Source organism: Lissotriton helveticus, chromosome 9, assembly GCF_964261635.1.
Source record: "Lissotriton helveticus chromosome 9, aLisHel1.1, whole genome shotgun sequence".
Taxonomy (NCBI): domain Eukaryota; kingdom Metazoa; phylum Chordata; class Amphibia; order Caudata; family Salamandridae; genus Lissotriton; species Lissotriton helveticus.
Genome location: NC_136070.1, coordinates 466,705,474 through 466,723,963, shown reverse-complemented (window position 1 = coordinate 466,723,963; position 18,490 = coordinate 466,705,474). Strand labels below are relative to the sequence as shown.

Here is an 18,490-nt window from a genome sequence, read left to right as displayed (position 1 = left end):
GTGGAATGGCCCTGAAAGTGAAGCAGCAGAACACATAAAAGTGTTGAACAGGAATGAAGCCAATCTCCACTTTTCAGGGGAGATCAGCTTGGTTGAAGTGAACTATTTAGATTTAAGAGTGGAGATTCTAGAGGGTAGAATCACCACCTCGCTCTTCAGAAATCCCACTGTCAGGAATAGCACACTTCACGCCACCAGTGCGCATCCCAAGAAACTTAAGAATAGCATTCCCTATGGCGAATTTTTAAGATTAAAGAGAAACTGTTCTAGGGAATGTGACTTCGAAGTAGAAGTAAGTGGGAGCATAGAAAGATTCTTAACCAGGGGATATGATGCGAATCTTCTTGAAAATACTCTTAAAAGAGTTAGAACCCTCCCAAGGAAAGATCTATTAAGTAAACTCCATCAAAATGATGAGACAGGGAAGTTTAGAATGATCACCACCTATTCAAGTGACTCCAATAAACTCAGAAGTATCATGAAGAAAAATTGGCATATACTCAAGACTGATAACATCATTGCAAAGGATGTACCAGCGGGGCCACTGATCACTTTCAGGAAGGCACGCTCTTTAAAGGACAGTCTGGTACACAGCCATCTAGAAAATGTGCCCCAAAGACAGGGAACACTGAGGGATATGAAAGGCTTTTTTCCATGTGGAAGATGTAAGGCCTGCGCCTTTAGCCAAAGAACCCTATCGTATAAAACCCAGGGCTTAAAAAGGGACAAAAGGATCAACAAGTTCATGACTTGCCAAACCACGCATATGGTATATTGCCTCACGTGCCCCTGTGGGTTAAAATACATAGGGAGCACGATTAACATGGTCAAACTGAGAATATTGGAACATATGCGCGCAATCACAAAAAAAGATTTTAGCTACCCAGTGGCGCGCCACTTTTCTGTTAAACACAATAGCGACAGGGATCTGTTACGCTATTTTTGCATTGGTTATGTGTTGCCTCATATAAGAGGAGGGGATCGAGTTTTGAAATTAAGAAGATTAGAATCCCGCTATATCATAGACCTTGGCACCAAGTCCCCGAATGGATTGAATAGTGGGGAGGAATTATCAGTACACCTTGGCAAATAGGATTGTGAATGAGAATTAATTGATGATGGAAACTGTTCAGATATTTGATGTCAAAGCAGCCCCTTTATGTTTGATGGGAACCAACCACTATAGGCCTATATGAGGCTTAATGAACATAGAACAGAGTGTACCATATCTGCAACCGATTATTTATACGGTTGCGCAAGCCGATCCACGGCAAGATAATTAGCATTATGCTTTTCAGAAAGTATGAAATTTTTGGGTCTTTAATTTTTGCACCTTCAATGCATTTGTGTACAATAATTTGAAGAAATGAGATATCTCTTCTTTTTAAATGATGTCGATATTTATCAATAATGCATCCATGTATAAGAAACGATTTCTGTTAACACAGGATATCTCCTTTTCAAAATGGCGCTAGTCGAAAAGTTTAGACACGTGAAAACCCTCTTTCTATGTTAAAGATTCAAATATGGTTCCTTTAAAAGTGATGACGGTATATTGAAATGTAAACACTGACGAAGGAAAAACCTTTTCCGAAACGCGTCTGTTTGTGCCGAAATAAATTTGCTGCTGTAACGAAGTCCCGGGAGTGCTGTTTTCCTGCTTTTGATAACAAAGGATTTTGGAGCTGTATATATATATATATACACACACACACACTGATACTGAAAAAAACAAAGGTTAAAGGGACGTTATAGTTAGGTGAAATATCAGATAAAACATAGTGTTTTAAACTAAAAAACATTCAAATTCACCAGTTCTAGTTGTCTCAAGTAACTGTAACTCTTGCAGCAAAGTAACTATAACTTTAGCCCCTGCCATGCACAGTGTTGTCATCAATGAAGTAATTTCATAAGTTGCAGTGATTTTACTAATTATGTAATAGCACATGTCTTGAGAGATGTAATATTTGAAGCAATTAGTGCACGGGAGGGTGTAAGTTATAGCTATTACAAATATTTTTTAACCTTCATTTCCCATAAAATACTGATCTGAATTATACTAAATCACACAAAGCATGCTTTCTGGATCAAAATCTAGCTGCCTGCCAAATTTGCTGTAATTCCGTTTAGTCATTTTTGCTGTAAAGTATAGAAAATGTATGGGGATTTTGTGTCTTTTCAGCCCCCACTTGATGGATCACCCCAAAACTTTCCATGAAGTAACGAATCCAAAAAGAGTACCTGTTCTGAAAGTTTTGTGACTATTCATCAAACAGTACCACAGTTATTAGCAAATCAAAAAAGGCATTTCCTATTGAAACGTTATCCTAATTGCCGAGTTACGACTTCCAATGGGTAATACACACAGACATAACTTGCCTTGTGAGATAAATAAACAATCAAATGTTGCTGCCGTGCTAAACAGGGAGTGTTAGGTATTAAACGATGGTTGTACTCTTTATGCAAACAGATGTAAACATACAAGAAGTACAAAAATCCTGAGACAAGAAGTAGCCATCCTCTAATGCAATTATCATACATTCATGTACTCATATGATATGCCTCAACAGTGAATTCCATCTCTAGCACAGAAAGCATCCAAGCGTACTAGTCTTTGTTGGTTGTACAGACTCCTTGTTCTAGGTTCCCAAGTTGGGGTACCACATGCCAACATTTACGTTCTCCCTTTGTTAAACACATAGACCTATATTATAATAGTATGTGGGTGATCTAAAAATATTTGTACTGGTGTGTCCCTACCACAACATTAAAAACTAGAGGGTTTAAAAAGATTCATTAAAAAAACAAGAGGGTTATTAATTGGGTACTGCTTCTCATTTCTGTAAACAAGCTTCACTTTCAAATATTGGCCTTTGGGGCCAGAAGTCTTTCCGTAGGTATTTTACATCAAATATTGGTCACCGTAGTCATAGCCTGCACTAGGAAACAGGGCATGCCTTCACTGACCAGTCATGCTTGCAGCTGACTGGGAGCACGCGGGAGGCGTGCAGAGGCTTTGAGACTGCAAACCAGGCACCCAACACCTAAGCATATCCTGCACCGCAACTACTGCCAATATGGCACTGGTACTGTGGCAGCGAAGGACCCATACATCTCTTGTGACCTCAACTGTATTGCAACCTTTCTGGAAAAGCAGTGCTGTGGAGGCTGAGGAGAACAGCTCTTTGCTCAGCCCGGACCCCTTATCCTGCTGCAAGTGTTGCTCACTGCCCCTTTATTTATAGCTGAGGCATGAACTATTAAATTAGAAAAATGCATTTTAGATTGTTTCACTATAGCTAGTACAGTTCAGAAACAGTGAGCAATGTTTGCTTCTTTCTGTGTATGTATAAAAGCATTAACTTTTATTGGGTTAAATGAATTCACTTTATGCCTTGCCGGCACATACACAGAAGCTCGGCTCTGCACTGCACAAGCACATCCCATCATGATACAGCACAAGGTGCTCTCAATTGATGATGATCTAGCAGGGCAGACTAGTACAGCATTTCATCTCTCTCAGCATGTGTTACAGACAGATCTCTGGAGCAGGTCCTTAAGAAAATTGAGAGAAATGTATAGATGGAAGAGTGAATGACTATGCATGTTCGACAGCTTGCTCACTCAGGAGTTATTCCATGCCTTTATCCTGAAAGCTTTGCTGCAGCCACTCTGAGACTTGATGTTTGTGTCTATTCTTTGGTTTACCACATATTGAGAAGTAGCGGTTACCTGGTAGATCATTATATTTTTGAGCAGCCCAGCCACATCCTAAGTAACTACATTTTAAACAGGCAAACAGTTAGCCTTAAAAAAGGTTTTCAATGTGACCCCACCAGGTGCTGGGCAAATACACACTCAGTGGTACACATGTTCAATATGTTGAGGGTCATCACTGATGGGAAATACTGGCTTGCAAAATGTTGGAGCGCATGATCTGAAAATAATAATTTCAAGATGTTATTTATGCTTAATTGTGGATTCAACACTAGAAAATGGCCTCCATAAGCTTTCGTAATATCACTATTTAAAAACAATAATAATAATTAATTGACGGTTTACCTTCAAATTGGAGTAGCCACTGACCTGCTTTTTTCAGGATTATACTGTATTCTCCTTTTCCATAACAGTGTAATTGTACCACAACCATCACTTTAAGGACACAGTCTCACTTCTATCTAATACAATCCAGATTTTTCACAGATAAAAGCCAGGCGTCATTATCCGTTTATTGACAAATCAAAATCTAGGCCCGATGTATCAATGCATTTCTCCATAGACAAAGAGGGCCTGATTTACCAATAATATGCGATGTGTGTGAGTCACAAAAGTGACGTAAGCAACCACCAACTTTTTTTTTGTTGTTATTTTCTTTCCAGTGCAAAACTTGTTATGCGCTGGGAAGTTTCCTAAAAGCAACGCAAAGTAGCTTAAGACCCTGCTTTGCATTTTCTAGCATTAAGGGGGCATTACATGGGTGGCACATGGGCGTTCTCATGCAACCACCCATGCATTTTGATTCAAAACCCTATCTACCAAAAATTTGAGACAGGGGTTTGAGTCAAAAATTAACACCACTTGAAAGCTGACACTAAAAGTAGAAATGTTTCCATTTCTCCTTGCTTTTTTTACTTTGCATGTGTGCCTACACAGTACTAGGAACCTTTTTAAAAGTTGTCTAGGAATAGTATTTTGTACTGGAAGGAAACCCTTTCAGTACAAAACCTATGCTAGACTCCCGCATACCACCCTTGCACTGTGGCACAAATGTGTGTGCATGGCACTCGGCAGAAAAATTCTGCACCGGCACTAGGCTGAGGGGAGGAGAGATCCATACCTCTGTAGATATGGCGCTCTCCTGCTCTCTTTTTCTCATGCAACGCAGTGCAGCTTTTTTGGCTGCTACGCTGCGTTGCAAGAGGATTTAGTAAATCTGGCCTAGAATGCGTAAAACCCTTTGCCACATAAGGCCCCAATACAATAAAACAAAGATGTTTCTCCTCTAACAATAGAGATCTGTAAACTAAATTAAAAGATTAGTTTGAGGAGATGATTTTTAGTATTCTGGGTATAGACGTTTGGCAGATGGTATGTTTTTCATTTAATATTGTGACATACATCTGGCTGGTCATTATTATGGTTGTATATGATGTGGTCACAACTGCAACAGTGATCAAAGTCATTAGTAGCTCAGGACTGTTTTCATCAGTCTGAAGTAGATTTAATTATAGAAAAGACTAGAGCACCCTGCTCTACAATTTCAGGAAGAGTACCCTGCATCATCAGCTACTACTGCTGGTTTTCTGTACATCAAAGCTGCTTGGTTTTTAATATCCTACCACCACTAATGAGCACGAAGACGCATTCCAGCATGCAAAGGAGCATCCCTGTAACATCTGTCTCCCTACTTGCTGACACCATGTGAAGGACACCTGAAAACACTTGAAACGCACTTACCCCAAATATGTCAATGATCGAGATAGAGCAATAAATCGTCCTGTCCTCTGATACATCTATATATTTGTTTGTGAGCCTTGGCAAACGTCCCACTGACCACCAGAGCAAGTGAAACCCACAGGGAAATTTGCACAGTTCACTCACAAGTCACAACTACCCTAATCACTATCCTTGTATGGGTGGAAGATATTCCTTCACGAGGCAAGACATTTGCAGCTCTGCTTCTGATGCTGGTAGAGCGCCTGGTGGCCTGCAAGTGGGGTACGGGGCAGGTCCTCAAAGTATAAGACAATGGTTGGAATCATTCACCTATTGCAATGCCCAGCTTTTACTCTATGCGGATGTGCTCTTGCCTTCGCTAGGCCAAGAGATATATGGTCTCCAATAAAATCATTACTCCTTAACTATGCACCATAAGATCAAATACTGTAATTCATCATAGTCTATTTATTGACGTGATCCACACCTATTCCTATGACTACAATTGGGGACCTGTTTGCAGCTGTTATACAGCTTGCCATGATATTCATATTGCTTGTCACAACTTCTCCGGATATGTACAAGTATCATGTGCTGTGCCATTGGAGTTGGAATTATATATGGTCTGTATATTTGTTTCCTACCTATTTGCTTCTGGAAGGAATGAGTAATGACGATCTGTAATGCAATGTTACGGCACTCTTGCCTTTCCGCCCCCCTTTTTTGTTTTTTTCCCTCCATCTTTGTTTAGTCTTGTTGGGTATAGCTTTTGGAAAATTCAATAAACAAAATATATTTTTTTTAAACTGCAGCAATAGGCCCAGTGTAACCTTTTCAGAGTGATTGAGTCATAGGTTTACAGCCAGGGGGATGGTAAGAAGCCAGTGTGCAATGTTTTTACTCGATAAAGCTGATACAATTTTGACACTCTGAGTTTGAATGCAATGAGTATGAAATGTTCACAGGGAGAAATAAATATTCTTTTAAGACTGGATTGTTTTATGTATGTTGCACTTATGTACCTATTCTAGGATACCCCACTCCTGACATTACGTGAGTATATCGTACTAACTGGCCCAGGAGCGGGCTTACCGTCTGGCTACAGACCACAGTGATTACATTCTATACAATGCACATTCCATGTAAGTCCGACACTATTTAACATTTATGTTTCGGACTTAGCGAGAGTAATAAAATCCCACGGAATTGCCCTGACAACCTACGCTGATGATACCCAACTTGTGCTCTCTGTACATAGTAACGGTACATCAGTGGCAGCAAACTTCCAATCTGCAATGAGGGCTATCAGCTCCTGGATGTCATCCAATTGTCTCAAACTAAACTCTGACAAAACAGAGGTGATGACATTCGGGAAGCTGGACCCCATCTGGTCCCCTCATTGGCGGCCATCAGAGTTAGGAGAACCCCCGCAACCGGTCATCAAGGTCCGCAACTTGGGAGTCATTTTTGATGACAAATTGACATTTCATCACCATGTCAATTCAGTGGTCTTTTCTTCTTTCTACATCCTAAAAAGAATCAAAAAACTGCTCCCTTACCTCCCATCATCAGCCGGTAGAACCTTGGTTAGTACCTTGGTTTTCTCCAAAACTACTGCAATGCCCTTCTCCAGAATGCCCAGAAAAAAATCATTAACCAACTCCAACTAGTTCAGAACGCTGCGGCCAGAGTCCTTTTAAACGTCCCCAAATTCACTCCCATTTCTTCTCACATCCGCCAACTTCACTGGCTACCGATTAGGAGCCGAACAGTATTCAAGGCCCTGTGTATCACTTATAAGGCAGTTAACAACGTGGGCCCACAGTTCCTTAGAGCAGCGTTCTGCCCGCTCGAGTACTCAAGAACACTCCGCTCCTCCTCTAAACTTCTGCTAAAAGTACCTCGAACAAAGAAGGTCAACTGGGGTGACAGGTGTTTCACTATCGCATCGTCCAAACTCTGGAACACACTGCCCCTCCACATCAAAACTGCCCCGACCCTCCTCAGTTTCAGGAAAAAATTAAAAACATGGCTCTTCCCAGCATAACTTTCTCCTCAGTAATGGTTCTGTACTCAAGCGCCGAGACACCCCCGGGTATTTGCGCGCTCTAAAAATGACTCAAACTTAAACATAAACATGGGTCATCAGGAAAGCTTGGCCAAATAATGAATATATTACAGTCATGAAGGCAACACCTATATCTATCATCACTCATACAAGGCCTTGTGGCTCACTTTCATGTCCCGAGGAAACCTATGGATCTTATTTCTCATTGGGGAGGGTATGGATAACCCTTTTCAGCTGTACCCTAGGTGTATTACTCTCTTCTAAAATGGCAGGCAGCAGCAGCTGGTGAAATGAAATAGGGACATGGGAGCTTCAGCTAGGGGCCTTCCTGTCTCTCTTTCTATTGATCCCCTGAAATTGTGTGTGGCTTGAGTTTCTGATCACGCACACTCAGAAGGGGGGAGAGGCAAAATTCCACTACTCCAGCCTCCCCTTCCACACACGTTTCACACACAATGAGAAGTAGCGAAGGTGTATTCCAAAGGATGGCACGTGCTTTGTGAAAGATTACTGCTCTCACTCACAAAATAGTGACATACTTCATCATGGGGCTTGCTTCAGTACGCCCCTGCGCAGACCAACGTCTGGGGTGGAGCAAAGGGAGGGGAAGACAAAACAAACATTAAGTTTGGGATCAAAGAAAGAAAATTGCAGTGAAGTTAAAACTAGCTCAGAGGTGTACCCTTTCGACCGTTTATTCCTGGGCTCCCCTGCTAGGTATAACAACATGAAGGATGCTGGTAATAGGAGAAGATTAAGAGTTCCTTCACCCCTCCTTACTGCCAATTTGTTGACATGTTTCTGCCATTAGTTACGTGCCCGAGATGTTGGGTCACACCGGCATTCCTCAGGACTCTTCGGATCTCAAAAGGTGTAACCTTCTGTACCTCAGTTAGGGATCCTTGGATAGTGTTACATTCAAGAACTAGGGTTCCATGTAGGTCGACCTACACAGCGAGAACTGGATACTCTCTGGGCAGTGCACCCACCTTGATTACATTTTGTTTACACGGGGTCACTTCCTCGATCTCGCTAGTTTTAGCGTTATAGTAGATGAAACTCGATTAACAAGAGTTAGTTACAAAGGGGAACCCTGTCTTGAAATTCTGTCAGGGAAACGTGGGTTTTCTGCCTGGCTGAGAGGCAACTCTAAAGCAGGCCCACACTTGGACAGTGAAGGGTGGTGTCATCAATTCTGACTCACCCACTATGGGTGGCATCCTTATCGTGGTGGTCTGCAGCATGGTTGCCAACTTTCAGCTAGTAGAAGTCATTAAGTCCAGGCTATCTGCCACCATTTCTGGGCATATTGGAGACCTTCTAAGGATCACGATGGGACAAGGCATTTCAATGCCACTAACTCAACACTAGCTTTGTGGTAGGCCCACCAGATCTTGGTTTTGTGTTCAAAGGTCTGGAGCACCTAGCCAAAAGCTGGTGTTCCTAGGGGTGACCATACCCACTTTTGCAGCACTTCCTGTATGTTTCACTGTACACTATTCCTCAGTGCCCCTCTCTACCAAAAACCTACATAGCAGAAACATTTCTTCTCCTGTGCAGTGCTCCCTATGCACCACCCAGAGGTGTGGCTAAAATAATAGTCAAACCTGGCATTGTGGTCACTCCAAACCAGTTCTGTGGTAGCTCCCCCTCCCACTATGTTTGGAGACCAGTTGGCTAAGAAGACAATGGATGAGCTACCCCTGTCAGTGACAGGTCAATTAAGTTTCTGGGCACTGCCCAGATGACCACCCCAGGGAAAGGCCAATTCCTCTAACTTTGTTTCAGCTCTGGGAACCACTTCACACCTAATCAAGGAGCCATTCAGCTCCTGAGTGATGACGAACACTGGCGGAAAGGCACATTTGGATCAGGCAGATTAATTAATACTTTCTAAAATGTAATTTTCAAATAGTAATATAATTTCCGACTTCACCATTGAGTTGATTTTGAAATTACTATTAAATTGATTCCTTATATAATTTTTCTAGCTGCTCCAAAACTGAAGTTAAGCATTATAAGGTGTTATAATTGAACCCAATATTTTCCAATGTGAGTGTGAGACTCACCTCAATGAAAAACAACTTTGGAGCTTTTCCGCTGCCAGGACATGTAAAACATAGACTATTCATGACTCATCTTTTTAAATACTATCCAACCTGCCCTATGGGCATTTAGAGCTACCTTAGGGGTGACTTATTAATTATTGGCAAAAAAGGAATTAGGCCTCGCAAAAGTTGTATTTTGGCAAGTTGCAAGGGCAGGCCTGGAGAACTTCTCTGTATTGCCACTGTTGTGGTTGGCCAGTATGTGCTGCAGTCCACCAATGGCATTCAACTTACAGGCCCAAGGTACACTAGGGACTCAAAGATAAGTTAAATGTTTCAATCAGGAGTGTTGTCAATTTCGACATGTTCAAGGGGTCATAGCACATGCACTGAGGAGACCAGTGTGCAAAAACAAAAACAAAAACAAAATCCAGCAAACAATGGTGGTGACCACGCAAAAAGGGTAATTTTCCTGCAGCCATTATCACTGTGAAAGTAGACGTTGGGGGCCTCATTAAATTGAAATGGCCATTTCCCATTCACTATGCAAGAGATCAGCGAGCCCATGCAGCAGGGGAGCACTGCTACCTCACCACTCATCCATGCAGTGGTGTAGCCAATGTGCCATTGGCCATAGTGCAAGGAAGGTAATGGATACACAAGCGACATTTTGAACTGTGAAATACAGCAATAATCCCAATTGAGTGGGCCTCTGTACCTGCTGTGCTAATGGAAGCTATGCCTCTGACCCACTCTCTAGTGTAATGGGCAGAAATGGACAAAATAACACATTCAGTTTTGTGGTCCAAAATGTAAGTGACTTTATGGCAACCTTGATGAATATGGACCTCTGTGCTTTACAGTTTGTGACCATGAAGTTTGAGTGGGTTACCACCTGCAGGTGCAGAGGATGTTGGTATGTGTTCACGGAAATTAGGGACTGGAGACTGTTGCCGAAAACAGTTTGTACAGTAGGGGGCAGACCTCTTGCAGATGTGGACGGACGGAATTGCAGAAGGAGGATAAATAGCTGCAAAGTGTAGGCAAAAAGTCCTCAAATTAGGAAGTGCTGGAGGAGGTAAGTAATCTTCATGCTTCCATGGATGGCATGAACCTCTCACAAGATGAGGAATAAGGAAGTGGCACCTGGGGAACCTCTGATATTTGTGTGCATTTAAATCCTAACAAGAATGCCAAATTGAATTTTAAGAGAACTTTAAATCAAACCAGTTCCTCTTATTGTACTGACCTAACTTAAATTGCCTCCATTCAAATGTTTCAGTCATGTGGAGTCTGATTCCAATGTGGGTGCTTCAGTCGGATCTGCAGGCGTAAACGGCCGTGCAAGGCCTAGGCAAGTCCAAAAACACGCTGACCTACTTTCCCTTAGTGACATAGTTATGGTTGTTTTGACACCCCAGGGTGTTTTTCAGCTCAAACACCACCTATGCAGGTGATACGCACCTGACACCAACTCTGGTGTTTGTAATCCCAACAGATTTTAAATGCAGTCTATCACATTGTAACCACACATTCAAAAAGGGAATCATAAAGAGTGCCTACAGAGAAATAAAAAGGTGTAAATCTGGTTCCACTGGGTTTGTGACTACATAGAAACTGACTTCATGGTGCAAGTGAACCTTTAAAGAGCCATGGAGTCAATTTGTGCAGTCCTGATCCTTGCGGCTGTTCTCAGATTTGCTTTAGAACAATCTGGTACCCAGGCAGTCGAACTGAAATCTTTATGGAATCAGTATGGCGCATGGTGATATTTCTGTGTATGAGAAGTCTGTGGGAAGAAGGAAATACCCAAGAAGCTTTAGCATGGTATCCGTAAGAAATGAGGTTTGAGCTTTTGAACAGTGAAGCTCTATTAAAACAGGAAGCACTCCAAGCCATATGAGGCAGTTAACGCCTACATAAATATTTAAAAATTCATACCGAGAATTCCATTGAGGAACTAATTGATCCTAAAATGAGGAAATAATCTGTTCCCCCCAACCTGTCAGGCTATCAGTAAGTGCACAACTCTTGGTGACAGAAACACGTTTCAAATATAAAATGCATTCACTACTATATTTTCAAATATCAACTTGTCCATCCAGCCCCAAAGTTACACATTTTCTCAGTTAAATTCCCCCCTTGCATGCCCCACTCTGTGATGGTCCTCAGATTAATACATGGTGTATATAAATTGACTCAATCACATTTGCTGCTTTAACCTCATAGCTGCTATGGAACGTCCAGCTCCAGTGCTGGACGTTCCATTGCGCAGGTACAGTTCGAACGTTCAACGGCAGCACTACGGAGGTAGTGGTGCCGTCGGCCGCTGAACGTGCGCAGCACTTAAGGGGTTAAACAAAAAGGTGGCATTAATTAATGAGACGTTGAATAAACAGTGGCCATGAGAATCATAAAATAAACATGGGCACCTTATGTAAACTTTAGCGGGAAAATGTCTTAGTTTACAAGTGTAAATTCATGTTTGTTGTTCACAAAACCGGAATTTGCACTGGCAAATTGATTTACTTACAAATAAAAATACGCTAGTATAGTGTAATTTTATGAATGAAGAAGTATCCTCACAGGAGTGGGGAGTGGCCATTTATGGACAAAAATGAACACCTTCAAACTGGTGGGTATTTATACACTTTTGGAAGCCACATTCCCAAGCCGGTTGTGGTCAGAAAATTACTCCTGTTAAAGGTGGGAATACATTTGTACCTTAGGAGGAAATGTGGCGGGAACATCAGCCAAAATTAATGAGAATGCAGAAGGAAAAATATCTTCCCTGTTGAGGATTTTTTTTTAATATCAGGAATTTCTGCATTTATAAATGTAAACCTTCTACATTTATTCACAAGTATTTCTGGAATGATGTAACTGCTGCTACTTCCCAGGAGGGATGCATCTCAAAATATCGATCACAATAATGCAGACTCTGCAACAATATAGACTTTATGATATTGATTTGCACAATCTCGCCAGGAAAAGCATACATTGGGGAATGTAAATTTACTGTTTCAAATCTATCTTGGCAATATTGTACATGTGGATATCTTGGTGATAGATGTTATGAAAATTCTAAGAAAACAATGTGAATTTAATCCAAATGAATGAGCAAACATAAATGTATGTTTTGTCTTTGTGAATTGAGTGTTATTTGTATACAATCTTCATAAAGACAAAGAACAAGAGTACATCTCCTATCAAGACAGTATTTACCTTGGTCTGAATTAGAGTTTTAGAGGCATCTGCTTTGAGCTTGGGAGGAGGCACTAGGTCTTTGATTATGTTGCTACTCTCAGTAATTGGATCCAGCTCCGCCGTAGCATCCTAAACAAAAGACAAAATATTATCACAACACTTTCAGATACACCTTTATAATTGTCACATTGCATTACCTCAGGGTCATATGAGGGCACTCTTTTTAAGCAAGTAACTTTTGTAAGACATAGGGGTCTATTACGATTGCGGTTTTTCCGCATCCTCCGGGCCGGCGGAAGCCACCGCCGGCCCGGAGGATGCGGAAAAACTGCAGCAGACTCACCAACACCAAAGACCCACCGCCACATTAGGATGGCTGGTGGGTCCTGGTTTCCGTCCGCAGCTTTTCCGCCGCGGTTGGCTTACAACTGCGGCGGAAAAGCTCTAATATGGTGGCGGTGTCTCTCAGACACCGCCAGCCATATTAGGATGGGCTTTACCAAATGCTTTTCCGCTGAGGGTTTTCCGCCGTGGAAAAGCATGTGGAACTTCACTGCGGGGGCCCGTTGCGGGCCCCCTGGGTGAAGGGGGCGTGGGGGGTGCACATGGGGGGTACCTATGGTAACCCCCTGCATTTGTATGCAGGAATCGGCAGGCACCGCACGGTGCCTGCCGCTTTCTGCATACAAATGCAATGTATGCATTTTTCCATTGCGGCGGGTGCAGCTTGAAGCCGCACCCGCCGCAATGGTAAAAATAGAGGATGTGACCGCCAGGGTGGCGGTCACATCCTAATTGGACAGGAGGGAACTCAGCAGGCCATGCGGAGGTTCCCTCCTCCTCTATGGTCGCGGACGGACTCAAGTCCGTCCGCGATCATAATGGGCCCCTTATTTCGGAGAGAAAAGAGAGATGGACAGGGTAAATCAGAAATAGGTGATTCACTGTAAATGTTCTCATTAGTTTGTAACTACTTGCAGAATGATAGACATTGGGGGGTTTTGATCGGTTCTAATAACATAAACGCTCTTACTTGAAGATTGTCAGCACACCCATGTAATTTCGAAATATGCTTTTTGGTTTATTATTCCAGGTTGCCTTTCTGACCACTTGCAGTCATGCAATTATGAACATTCCACTTTTAAAAACTGATATAATAACTAACGAAATGAGGCTAATCACATTAAGAATAAATGACCTGCAGAGTCATTGCAATCGCCCAAACAAAATCCTCCCAAGAACATGTTTCAGATCCAAGAAAAACAATGATACGTGGTATAGTTTTAAACTTGTGAAATAACATTTATTGGGATTAGCTCAATGTGATATGCAGCAGCACTGCTACCCATGTAAAACAGATTTATGCCCTAGTCTCTTATTTTACCCCAAGAAAACAAATGTAGGGTAACATGTTTTCCACCGCTTCTGTTTGCAGTGGGCATGGAAACAGGTTACTTTGCAGTTTTAATTAAAATCAAATAATGTCGGATAGACTGGGCTACAACATTTTTTTTTTGCTAAGCAAAGGCTTATAACAGTAGTCACTTCCTATTACTTTAGCAACTTTCCAGTCCAGTCTGGCTGGATGACCAGATGGCCGTGCAGCTTGCATTCTCCTCAAAGTGAGACTGCAATTAAGGTGACCAACTGGCCTAGATGCAAATTCAGGGCGGTGAGTGTAAAAATTCAGGACAAAAATTCAAAATTCCGGACAAAAATTAAGGACAGAAGGTCATTAATTCATTCAATAAAATGGACTATTCATTACATGTTTACCTTATTTCTAGCAGGAAGTGAACCCCTAGCCCTCCAAACCCTCTGTAAAATTGTCTTGTTAAACCCTATCAAGTTTAGGCAATTAATTAGAAGTCGGGTGTACTTTCAAATGCACTATTTATCACCATGTTTACTAAAAATGTATTGGAGGAGATCCCTCCTGCCTAATATCAAATTGTCTGCTATTCCTTTGTATTTACCAATGATATAGGCCAAACGTGTTAAATCATAGGTAGAAAAACCTGCATATTCATATAAAGGTCACTTTAAAAATTATATACAATTTTCCCCATTTCTGCTGTCCCAATTTGCCGTAAGATGCACTGTCTACAATATTATTTGAAATGTGGCACCATACTACCTAAAGAACATATAATTAAGGGACAATGAGACTTAAAAAAGACATTCTTTATGGTGATTGGTCCCATTCTGACCTTGCTGTGAGGGGAGAGATTTGGTTGCACCGATTCAGGGTGGGGCTGCTGCAGGCCCTTAAGAACACAGCAGGTAGGCGAGCTGGCTCCTGCTGTGAGAGTTAAAGAACTCTCAGGTTGCCTGCAGGGGGACATCTCGCTCTAATGGCCGAAATTACAGACAAAAGGCGTCCATGAAAGAATTCCTCATGGACAACAGACAAGAGTCCCAAATAACGGGCAGTCCATGAAATTTACGGACGGTTGGTCGCCCTAACTGCAATCTTCACAAGTTTTGAATTTACTTTGAAAGGGCTTATTACAATTGTCATGACGGTATCTTCAAAATGTTTCAGGTAAACTAGTTAATGAAACACTTACAGTTTCTCGGTTGCAAAGCTAAAGAGAGATTGTAACCAATGGAAAGATAAAGGACAATTGTGCAATACAGCAAAGAAGCAAATACCTTTTCCCTGGAATCTACTCCAAGAGCTTGAAGGAGGTTGTTGAGCGACTCTCTGCAAGAGTATTCCAAACCTGGCGAAATCTTTGCATCATGAACCATTCTCCAAACGTTTGAACAATCCTTGCTGAAAAATAAACAGGCGGAAAATCATGTTAATCTGCAGTTCAATCCTTTGAGCGGACTAAACATTTTTTAAATTCCAAGGCATATCATGTGATTTACTAACCAATTAGTACCTGTTTAGCTGCAAATAAATAAAGGAGGCTGGATTGAACACTAAAATGAGTCACAAGCATGTTTGTGCCCCCTCATTTCAAACATGGAAATACCCTTCCACAAAACTATCAGCAAACTTCAATCGACATACAGTGATTTGCAGGAGCAAGAGGACATTTGCTCTGTTACACAGTCACTTTCCTTCTATAAGCAATTTAGACTTGTTTAAAAAAAAAACGAGTATTGAGCCTGCAGACATTACTTACATCAGAAGGCTGTGTGAAATGGGGGTTGGGAAAAATGTGCATCATAAAAAAAAACTTGGAATTCACTGAAAGAAACACGGTTAGAAACAATTATGGATAAGGCTCAAAAACATAAAACCACATATATTTGCCAGTTATTGCCGCATGCAACACTAAGGGTGGGCGATAAATTCCGCTCTGGCTGTGGAGTTGGCAGTGTTTTGGCCACTCCACGTTCTGCACGTAATGCAGAGTGCTAGCCAAATTCCACCAACCGCTGTGCGGCTGAGTTTTTCTCGCTCGTGGCTCACCATCGGTAAGTTGGCGATCGCAAGCAAGATTTGGTGTCCCTTGGCGTAAATCTCTTTTCGGTCAGTAGGAGGGCATCTGGAGAGATTTCCTAAACACAGGTATTTAAATAAAACCAGGATGTAAGGGGTTACATTTGGTCAGAAAGGTGAAATAATGCTAATGTGTTAGCGTGACTACAAGAGTTGTTTCCCTGTGTGAAGTACTTGTTACATGCAGTCTATGAGGCAGTAAAAATTATTTTTCTCTTGCCAGTTTTGATGTATTTTGCCAATAAACTCGAACTTGAACTTCAGACAGATGTAATAAATATGTCAATTTGTATTTATTAGTACAGTTGCTCTAAATAACACCAGGTAACATGAATTATTGGGATACATTTATTTTCACTGCCTTCGCATAACTATATATATTTATATACATACATGCATATATAGCAACAACCGCTTACTTTGGAGAAGCAGTGGAAATGAATCCCTAATACAGAAGAATACAGCAGTGTCAATTTAATACACAATATTTAGAAATGTATGGGTACAAAGATTCTTCATTGAAGATGGCGGTGACCTAAGGGTCGTTCATATGCCCGGTTAATTGCGATATATGTGATAACACCACAGTGCTTGATTTGAGCCGGTTGTTTCCGGTCCTCAGCAACAGCACTTAATCAAGAGCACCGGCGCTATAGTTTAAGGAGCATAAGTGAAGGACAAACTCATGTTTAGTAGGCACAATGATATTATGTAATTTGCCCTAAATCACATGATGTTGAGCCGATGCCAAGACTCAAACCTGGTTCCCCAGCTTCAAAGTCGGCAGCTCTAGGACATTAGGCCAGGTCCTGGCCCTACTTCCTGGTTAGAAGTAGGCTTTGTTTTAAGCAGTAACAGGGGTGGGAGCACACCGCTTCACCCCCCAGCAAGGTTCGCCCCTGGCATTATGGTAAATGCAGTCTCATGTTGCTTGCTTTGCTAGAATGTCTCTAGACACGTGTTTCTGGTTCTTTAACCGTCATCAGTAGAGATTACAGGCTTCAAATTTGGGGTTTGCTGAGTAGGCTGCCAAACATCACATCAGGTCAGGTACCTCTCACTGGCGCGTGGGTGCTTCTTCCAAAAGCACGTCAGCTCAATGACTCACTGGAGTACTTTCAAACAAGAACAAGGGAGGAAGCACACGGCTTCACCCCCCCCCCCAGCAAGGTTCGCCCCTGGCATTATGGTAAATGCAGTCTCATGTTGCTTGCTTTGCTAGAATATTTACGAGAGTTTCGCTAGAGTTGGAGCAGATGGTGCTGATCTCTAGACATGTGTTAATGGTTCTTTAACTGTCATGAGTAGAGATTACAGGCTTCAAAGTTAGGGTTTGCTTAGTGGGCTACCAAACATCACATCAGGTCAGGTACCTCTCACTGGCGCTCGGGTGCTTCTTCCACGAGCTCGTCAGCTCAATGACTCACATGAGTACTTTTACTCTGTGTGGGAACACACCGCTTCACTGCTGTTCCTGTTTAAAAGCACTTCAGTGAGTCATTGAGCTGACGAGCTCGTGGAAGAAGCACCCGCGGGTCAGTGAGAGGTACCTGACCTGATGTGATGTTTGGCAGCCTAGTCAGTAAACCCCAAATTTGAAGCCTGTAATCTCCACTGATGATGGTTAAAGAACCAGAAACACGTGTCTAGAGGTCAGCCCCGGCACTTAATTGTTTACAAATTAACCACTGCTGAAAGCCATACAGTAGTTCCAAAATGTAACCAAATACAAGTCCCAATTTTTGTGGGTCATACCTCGTTTGGCCCCACTGCCCTGACATCTTCAGGTTAAAGTGGAATTTCACAAAACCCACCACAACTCAGTGGTATGTGGCTGCCAAACCTTAAGTCTCACTGGAGTTAGGGCAAGAGATGTTGCTTCTCAATGGCTAAGGGTCAATCCTTACAAGATTGTGTCAAATTATGCTATGAGCCCATTTAACCACTTGAGCCCTGAGGGTAAAGAGTCATAATATCGAGTCTTTTATTTCGACTGGACAGAATATCGAGTAAAAAATATAGAATGGACATAATATCGACTAGACATAATATAGACAACAAAAATATCGACTAGAGAAAATTAATATTGAATAGAATGGACATAATATCGAATCAAAAATATAGAATGGACATACTATCGACTAGACATAATATAGCCAACAAAAATATCGAATTTAAGGTAAGTTAATAATAATTTTTATTTTTTGTGTAATATAAGTCTGTAGCGGGTTGTGGGTTTATAGGGGAATAGGGTGGGAAGTAATTTAATTATAA

At 41.8% G+C, this 18,490-nt stretch overlaps 1 protein-coding gene across 1 annotated transcript in view; it reads right to left on the bottom strand.

Annotated features, from left to right (window-relative positions):
* CLBA1 (clathrin binding box of aftiphilin containing 1) overlaps positions 1-18,490 on the bottom strand; it is a 61,741-nt gene that overhangs the window by 2,234 nt on the left and 41,017 nt on the right. The window contains exons 4-5 of the mRNA XM_078660290.1: positions 15,415-15,538; positions 12,778-12,888 (exon numbers count right to left, since the gene is read on the bottom strand). Coding sequence (XP_078516416.1) covers positions 12,778-12,888; positions 15,415-15,538 — 235 coding nt within the window. The remainder of the gene's footprint in view (positions 1-12,777; positions 12,889-15,414; positions 15,539-18,490) is intronic.